Genomic DNA, 8,604 nt, shown 5'->3' on the forward strand with positions numbered 1-8,604 from the left:
GCCTTGGCCTCCCAAAGTGCTGAGATTACAGGCATGAGCCACTGCGCCCGGCCTAAAAAATTATTTTCAATCCAAGGTTGGTTGAATCCATGGACACAGAAACCAAGGATACAGAGGGCTGCCTATAGAGCTCCTGGCACAGAGTAAGCTCTGAAAAATAGTTGCTGTTATTATAATAATCATACTGTATAATAATCATACTGTGTTCCTGATTTGGAGCAAAGCAGGGAGGGTAGCAGAGTGCTCCCTCCTCTAGTGAGAGTGGCAGAGTGAGACTCAGCCCTCTGAGGGGCGCCAGGTGGGCCAGAGGCAGGGTGATGGGTGGGACCAGCCTGAGGCCTGACTCCTGCCCTTCTTGCCCCCCAGCCACACTCCCTGGGCAGGAGCAGCTGGCTTGAGCAGAATCTTGGGACCTGAGGCTCTCAGGGAACCTCCCATTGGGGGATGGAGGGCAATGGTGGTGGTGTCCAGGAGGTCTTCTACTTAGATGTCTATTGGATCTCTAAATGAGGCTGCATGCATAATCACACACAAACATCCACTGAGAAGGTGACACACCACGTCAGCATGGGTCCCTCTGCCGGACCACACCACTCCTAGTGACTATGAGGTGACATCCAGCACGTTGCACTATTGGCTCCTGTCGGTGAGTGCAGTGCCTGACAACAGTGAGCTACATTTATTTGTAAAAATGAACGCCATCAGAGTAGACCACAATTGTACTACCTCTAATTTGCTTTGTGTTCATTTTTTCAGTTTCCAGAAGTGGCTTAATGTTTCCTAGGGTCAAAGGCAGTCAAATGACCTCCTGACTCTGGCACCCCTTCTGCTGCGTCCCCACTGCCCTGTAGTGGTCCCCACGCTACCATGCTGCCTCCTTTTTGATGCAGCCTGTGCCATCTCTCCCTGATTGTTGGGGTCAGATGCTGGAGTCCACTCCTTGGCTTGGCATCCAGGCTCCAACACGTACTGCCTGTGTGTCCTTGGGCAAGTCTCATAACCTCTCTGAGCCTCAGTTACCTTGGTGAGACCCTCCTAGGCTGTGAGGATTCACTGAGATGATCTTATAGTGCTTGCAACAATGTCTGGCACATAGTAAAAGTGATCACTAAATGTTAGCCACGTCTTACCCCTGCAAGGCTCACCTCCCTGGAACCCATCGGTCCCAAACCTGCTCGTGAATCAGGCACAGTCCAACTTGCAGCGGGAGCAAAGGTCAGTACTCAGTGCTCCTGTCCCTTCCCCAGGCCAGAGGGGAGGAGGAGACTGAGTCACGAATGACACCTCAGCCGCAGTTTGACCTCCGGGACTTACAGTCCTAGCAGCAGGTGCCACTAGCATGTGAGAGGTCCAGAGGCGCTTCTGTCTCGCCCGCCCGCCTGGGTGCACCCATGCTGGGAGCGCCTGCACCATTTGAGCATGTCCGAGAGCATCCACCAGAGTGTGTGTGGATTCACAGAAGTATGCAAATCACTAAGAACCAAGGGACTGGCACAGCCCATGCGTGCACCCACGCTCGCGAGGGGACCTGCTGCCTTTCAACGTGGCGGGGACATGACCTGTTAATGAATGTATTTACTTCCCAAAGTCTGAGGGTATGTTTTGCATCAATCTGTAGATGGATTTGTTTTGGGGAGCAGGGAGAGAATGAGAGCCCCCTGTGCTCAGTCTTAGAGGGTGCAAGTAGCTGATGGGAAGAGCAGACTGCCTTCCAGCCAGGCCTTGTCCTGTGAGTCAGGGACGTCCACCTTAGTGGGCATGAAAGGCCTGTGTGATCTCGAGGGAGACATCGCCTCTCCAAGCCTCTCCTTATCTGTGCAACAGGCAGACTTAATGATTGGTGAGGCAATGAGGCTGATAGCTCAGCATTAGCTACAGCCACCCCTCCTGGCCAACCACACAGGGATCAAACCAGGGGTCAGTCCAGAGGTCAGAGTCAGGAGCAGACAACTCAGATCCAGCCAGGGACAGGCAGGTCACACGGACATGTGCCTCACGTATGCTTCAAGGGGCCCTCCCCCGGGCAGAACTAAAGGACAGCTCCTGTTGCCATAGGAGAGATCTGGGTGAGATACTAGGAGGAACTTCCAGCATGATGATGTGTGATGAACAAGGGCCTCTGGCCAACAGGTCTGAATCAGGGCTGCCCAGCCCAGCCTGGTGGGAAGGGCATGGAGCATGGGGGCTCATGTACTAAACCTCACCTGGACACAAGGTGAAACAGCCCAACCCCAGAGGACCATTTTTGGCCCCGGATGGTCAAATCCCCTCTTCCTCCCATGTACCACTGGCTTCTCCCTGGAGCAGTCTTCATCCCAGGGGAGCCATGATGGGAGAGAGGGGCAGCTCAGGCTGGCCACCAAGAGACCCCCTGCCGGGGTGCAGGTTGGACTGTTGGTGACGGGCCACAGGTATTGTCAGGTACCAAGCCCTTGGAAGGAGACAAGGTACCAGGCTTCCTGGAGGTGTGCTACATCCAGCTCAGCACCCTGCCAGGTCTCTCTACCCACATGTCCTGACCTCCCTGGGTCCGTTGCCATGCAGGAGAGAGAGGCCAGGCTCCTCCAGACCCTCTGCACAGATGGAAAGGCTTGGAGGGTCTGGGGCCACGGGACCCCGCCAGCCCATTCTAGCACGCCCAGGCCCATGGACCTTGTTGCCGGCCCCTGCCTGGATCTGGGTCCCCACTGTGCCTTTGCCTCTGGGGCTATGGAGCGGCCGCAGCAGCAGAGGAAAGGGCATCCCCAATACCAAATCCTCCAGTGACCACTTCTTCACCTTCTACCCCACCACCAAAGTCTGCAGGAGACTTGAGACAGGTTTGTTCTGGGCGTGTGACTGATGCCTCTATAGGGGTCTCAGTGCTCTAAGCCATCTGGTATTTGCCTGGGGTGTATGAAGACCTGGATTAAGGTTCCCAGCCTTACTACTAATGGGCTGTGCACTTGGAGCCCTTAGAGCCTTAGGTTTCTAACCTATAAAATGGACTTAATGTCTACTTCACAGGGTTCTATTTGCATTTTAACAGAAAACAAAGTCTTAAGTCAAAGGAATGAATCTCTCTCTCTCTCTCTTTTTTAGAGCAAGTCTAGCTCTGTCACTGGAGTGCAATGGTGCGATCTCTGCTCACTGCAACCTCCACCTCCGGGGTTCAAGCAATTCTCGTGCCTCAGCCTCCTGAGTAGCTGGGACTACAGGCGTGCATCACCATGCTCCGCTAATTTTTTGTATTTTTAGTAGAGACTGGGTTTCGCCATGTTGCCCAGGCTGGTCTCGAACTCCTGGCCTCAGATATCCGTCCGTCCCAGCCTCCCAAAGTGCTGGGATTACAGGCATGAGCCACTGTGCCCAGCCAGGAATGGATCGCTAATAGAGGAATTCCAAGTCTCACCCACCGATAAAGAATTCTGAGTGCAGAGCCGGGCCACTTTCTCAGGCCTCTGATTTCATACTGTGCTGTTAGTTACTTCTGAGAGGACAGCTTGCTGCCAGAGCTCTATTTTTTATGTTAGAGGCTCCTTCTGCCTGCAGACTCTGCTGTCTGGGAAGGGCACAGCGTTAGGAGGGAGAGGGAGGTGTGAGTCCCTCCGTGGACCCGCTGCTTTGTACTTCTCTATCTCATTTCCTTTTCAGCACCACTCTGGGAAATCAGTATTCTGGCCCCATTTTATCCTCAGAAAATTGAGGCTCTGAGATGTTATCTCTGTGGCCTGCATTCTATTAAGTGCCAAAGGCATCATTTAAGCCTAAGATGTCCTGGCTCCAAGGTGTCAGCATCTGGAAGACAGGCCCCCTCATCCTGCCATCCCTGCTGCGGCTTCACTGTGGGCCCAGGGGACATCTCAGCCCCGAGAAGGGTCAGCGGCCCCTCCTGGACCACCGACTCCCCGCAGAACTCCTCTGTGCCCTCTCCTCACCAGACCTTGTTCCTCCCAGTTGCTCCCACAGCCAGGGGGCAGTGAGGGCTGCTCTTCCCCCAGCCCCACTGAGGAACCCAGGAAGGTGAACGAGAGAATCAGTCCTGGTGGGGGCTGGGGAGGGCCCCAGACATGAGACCAGCTCCTCCCCCAGGGGATGTTATCAGTGGGTCCAGAGGGCAAAATAGGGAGCCTGGTGGAGGGAGGGACAAAGGCCTCGGGCTCTGAGCGGCCTTGGCCCTTCTCCACCAACCCCTGCCCTACACTCAGGGGGAGGCGGCGGTGGGGCACACAGGGTGGGGGCGGGTGGGGGGCTGCTGGGTGAGCAGCGCTCGCCTGCCTGGATTGAAACCCAGAGATGGAGGTGCTGGGAGGGGCTGTGAGAGCTCAGCCCTGTCACCAGGCCTTGCCGGAGCCACTGATGCCTGGTCTTCTGTGCCTTTACTCCAAACACCCCCCAGCCCAAGCCACCCACTTGCTCTCAAGTCTGAAGAAGCCCCTCACCCCTCTACTCCAGGCAGTGTCAGGGCTTGGGGCTGGTGGAGGGAGGGGCCTGAAATTCCAGTGTGAAAGGCTGAGATGGGCCCGAGGCCCCTGGCCTATGTCCAAGCCGTTTCCCCTCTCACCAGCCTCTCCCTGAGGAGCCAGTCAGCTAGGAAGGAATGAGGGCTCCCCAGGCCCACCCCCAGTTCCTGAGCTCATCTGGGCCGCAGGGCTGGTGGGACAGCAGCGTGGACTCAGTCTCCTAGGGATTTCCCAACTCTCCCGCCCGCTTGCTGCATCTGGCCACCCTGCCTCAGGCCCTCATCTCCACTGGTCAGCAGGTGACCTTTGCCCAGCGCCCTGGGTCCTCAGTGCCTGCTGCCCTGGAGATGATATAAAACAGGTCAGAACCCTCCTGCCTGTCTGCTCAGTTCATCCCTAGAGGCAGCTGCTCCAGGTAATGCCCTCTGGGGAGGGGAAAGAGGAGGGGAGGAGAATGAAGAGGGGCAAGAGGAGCTCCCTGCCCAGCCCAGCCAGCAAGCCTGGAGAAGCACTTGCTAGAGCTAAGGAAGCCTCGGAGCTGGACGGGTGCCCCCCACCCCTCATCATAACCTGAAGAACATGGAGGCCCGGGAGGGGTGTCACTTGCCCAAAGCTACATAGGGGGTGGGGCTGGAAGTGGCTCCAAGTGCAGGTTTCCCCCTCATTCTTCAGGCTTAGGGCAGGAGGAAGCCTTAGACAGCCCAGTCCTACCCCAGACAGGGAAACTGAGGCCTGGAGAGGGCCAGAAATCACCCGAAGTCACACAGCATGTTGGCTGGACTGGACGGAGATCAGTCCAGACCGCAGGTGCCTTGATGTTCCGTCTGGTGGGTTTTCTGCTCCATCCCACCCACCTCCCTTTGGGCCTCGATTCCTCGCCCCTCACCAGTCCCCCTTCTGAGAGCCCGTATTAGCAGGGAGCCAGCCCCTACTCCTTCTGGCAGACCCGGCTAAGGTTCTACCTTAGGGGCCATGCCACCTCCCCAGGGAGGGGTCCAGAGGCATGGGGACCTGGGGTGCCCCTCACAGGACACTTCCTTGCAGGAACAGAGGTGCCATGCAGCCCCGGGTACTCCTTGTTGTTGCCCTCCTGGCGCTCCTGGCCTCTGCCCGTAAGCACTTGGTGGGACTGGGCTGGGGGCAGGGTGGAGGCAACCTGGGGATCCCAGTCCCAATGGGTGGTCAAGCAGGAGCCCAGGGCTCGTCCAGAGGCCGATCCACCCCACTCAGCCCTGCTCTTTCCTCAGGAGCTTCAGAGGCCGAGGATACCTCCCTTCTCAGCTTCATGCAGGGCTACATGAAGCACGCCACCAAGACTGCCAAGGATGCACTGAGCAGCGTGCAGGAGTCCCAGGTGGCCCAGCAGGCCAGGTACACCCGCTGGCCTCCCTCCCCATCCCCCCTGCCAGCTGCCTCCATTCCCACCCGCCCCTGCCCTGGTGAGATCCCAACAATGGAATGGAGGTGCTCCAGCCTCCCCTGGGCCTGTGCCTCTTCAGCCTCCTCTTTCCTCACAGGGCCTTTGTCAGGCTGCTGCGGGAGAGATGACAGAGTTGAGACTGCATTCCTCCCAGGTCCCTCCTTTCTCCCCAGAGCAGTCCTAGGGCGTGCCGTTTTAGCCCTCATTTCCATTTTCCTTTCCTTTCCCTTTCCCTTTCTTTCTCTCTTTCTTTCTTCTTCTTTTTTTTTTTTTAATGGAGTCTCCCTCTGTCACCTAGGCTGGAGTGCAGTGGTGCCATCTCGGCTCACTGCAACCTCCGTCTCCCGGGTTCAACCCATTCTCCTGCCTCAGCCTCCCAAGTAGCTGGGATTACAGGCACGCGCCACCACACCCAGCTAATTTTTGTATTTTTAGCAGAGATGGGGTTTCACCATGTTGGCCAGGTTGGTCTTGAATTCCTGACCTCAGGTGATCCTCCTGCCTCGGCCTCCCAAAGTGCTGGGATTACAGGCATGAGCCACTGCACCTGGCCCCATTTTCCTTTTCTGAAGGTCTGGCTAGAGCAGTGGTCCTCAGCCTTTTTGGCACCAGGAACCAGTTTTGTGGTAGACAATTTTTCCATGGGCCAGCGGGGATGATTTTGGGATGAAACTGTTCCACCTCAGATCATCAGGCATTAGATTCTCATAAGGAGCCCTCCACCTAGATCCCTGGCATGTGCAGTTCACAATAGGGTTCACACTCCTATGAGAATGTAAGGCCACCTGATCTGACAGGAGGCGGAGCTCAGGTGGTATTGCTCACTCACCCACCACTCACTTCGTGCTGTGCAGCCCGGCTCCTAACAGTCCATGGACCAGTACCTATCTATGACTTGGGGGTTGGGGACCCCTGGGCTAGGGGTTTGCCTTGGGAGGCCCCACCTGACCCAATTCAAGCCTGTGAGTGCTTCTGCTTTGTTCTAAGACCTGGGGCCAGTGTGAGCAGAAGTGTGTCCTTCCTCTCCCATCCTGCCCCTGCCCATCAGTCCTCTCCTCTCCCCTACTCCCTTCTCCACCTCACCCTGACTGGCATTAGCTGGCATAGCAGAGGTGTTCATAAACATTCTTAGTCCCCAGAACCGGCTTTGGGGTAGGTGTTATTTTCTCACTTTGCAGATGAGAAAATTGAGGCTCAGAGCGATTAGGTGACCTGCCCCAGATCACACAAATCATCAGTCCTTCAATGACTTTCCAAATGAGAGGCTGCTTCCCTCTGTCCTACCCTGCTCAGAGCCACCAGGTTGTGCAACTCCAGGCGGTGCTGTTTGCACAGAAAACAATGACAGCCTTGACCTTTCACATCTCCCCACCCTGTCACTTTGTGCCTCAGGCCCAGGGGCATAAACGTCTGAGGTGACCTGGAGATGGCAGGGTTTGACTTGTGCTGGGGTTCCTGCAAGGATATCTCTTCTCCCAGGGTGGCAGCTGTGGGGGATTCCTGCCTGAGGTCTCAGGGCTGTCGTCCAGTGAAGTTGAGAGGGTGGTGGGGTCCTGACTGGTGTCGTCCAGTGGGGACATGGGTGTGGGTCCCATGGTTGCCTCCAGAGGAGTTCTCATGCCCTGCTCTGTTGCTTCCCCTGACTGATTTAGGGGCTGGGTGACCGATGGCTTCAGTTCCCTGAAAGACTACTGGAGCACCGTTAAGGACAAGTTCTCTGAGTTCTGGGATTCGGACCCTGAGGTCAGACCAACTTCAGCCGAGGCTGCCTGAGACCTCAATATCCCAAGTCCACCTGCCTATCCATCCTGCCAGCTCCTTGGGTCCTGCAATCTCCAGGGCTGCCCCTGTAGGTTGCTTAAAAGGGACAGTCTTCTCAGTGCTCTCCTACCCCACCTCATGCCTGGCCCCCCTCCAGGCATGCTGTCCTCCCAATAAAGCTGGACAAGAAGCTGCTATGAGTGGGCCGTCGCAAGTGTGCCATCTGTGTCTGGGCATGGGAAAGGGCCGAGGCTGTTCTGTGGGTGGGCACTGGACAGACTTCAGGTCAGGCAGGCCTGGAGGCCAGTGCTCTATCCACCTTCTGGTAGCTGGGCAGTCTCCGGGCCTCAGTTTCTTCATCTCTGAGGTAGGAATCACCCTCCGTACCCTGCCTTCCTTGACAGGTTTGTGCGGAAGGTCAAACAGGACAATAAGTTTGCTGATACTTTGATAAACTGTTAGGTGCTGCACAACATGACTTGAGTGTGTGCCCCATGCCAGCCACTATGCCTGGCACTTAAGTTGTCATCAGAGTTGAGACTGTGTGCGTTTACTCAAAACTGTGGAGCTGACCTCCCCTATCCAGGCGACCTAGCCCTCTTAGGCGCACGTGAAGGGAGGAGGCCGGATGGGCTAGAGGTTGGAGTAAGATGCAACGAGGCACTATTCTTGGCTCCACCACTTGATATCAGCCTCAGTTTCTTACATGTAAAGTGGATACAACCGTACCCCCTCCACCGTAGGTTTGCCGTGAGATTGAAATGAGAGAGCGTTCGAACCGTTTGGCACAGCACCTGCATGTAAAGATGCCTGATCAATGTTGTCATCATTACAGTTGAGCTGACTGGGCCCTTGGGACCCGGACTGGAGTGGCGGGGGGCAGTGTCCTGGGACCAAAAAGAAGCACAAGGTCTCCCAATAGAGGCTGCTTCCTTTGTGTCCCTACCACCCGAAAGATGTCAGGTCAGAGAGCTCGAGAGC

General features: G+C 56.3%; 1 protein-coding gene across 2 annotated transcripts; it reads left to right on the forward strand.

The window, feature by feature from the left end:
• The first annotated feature begins 4,823 nt into the window (after nucleotides 1-4,823).
• APOC3 (apolipoprotein C3) lies at nucleotides 4,824-7,823 on the forward strand. Of its 2 annotated transcripts, XM_057299041.1 has the most exons (4): nucleotides 4,824-4,857; nucleotides 5,487-5,554; nucleotides 5,690-5,813; nucleotides 7,515-7,823. In XM_057299041.1, exons 2-4 carry the CDS (start codon nucleotides 5,500-5,502, stop codon nucleotides 7,633-7,635), a joined length of 300 nt encoding a protein of 99 aa, XP_057155024.1. In that variant the 5' UTR covers nucleotides 4,824-4,857; nucleotides 5,487-5,499; the 3' UTR covers nucleotides 7,636-7,823. The 2 variants fall into 2 exon arrangements, with proteins under 2 accessions (XP_057155024.1, XP_003820132.2); XM_003820084.4 differs by lacking the exon at nucleotides 4,824-4,857 and having other exon boundaries at nucleotides 5,363-5,554; nucleotides 7,515-7,635.
• Nucleotides 7,824-8,604: the final 781 nt, after the last annotated feature.

The sequence above is a fragment of the Pan paniscus genome, chromosome 9 (genome assembly GCF_029289425.2).
Source record: "Pan paniscus chromosome 9, NHGRI_mPanPan1-v2.0_pri, whole genome shotgun sequence".
NCBI lineage: Eukaryota > Metazoa > Chordata > Mammalia > Primates > Hominidae > Pan > Pan paniscus.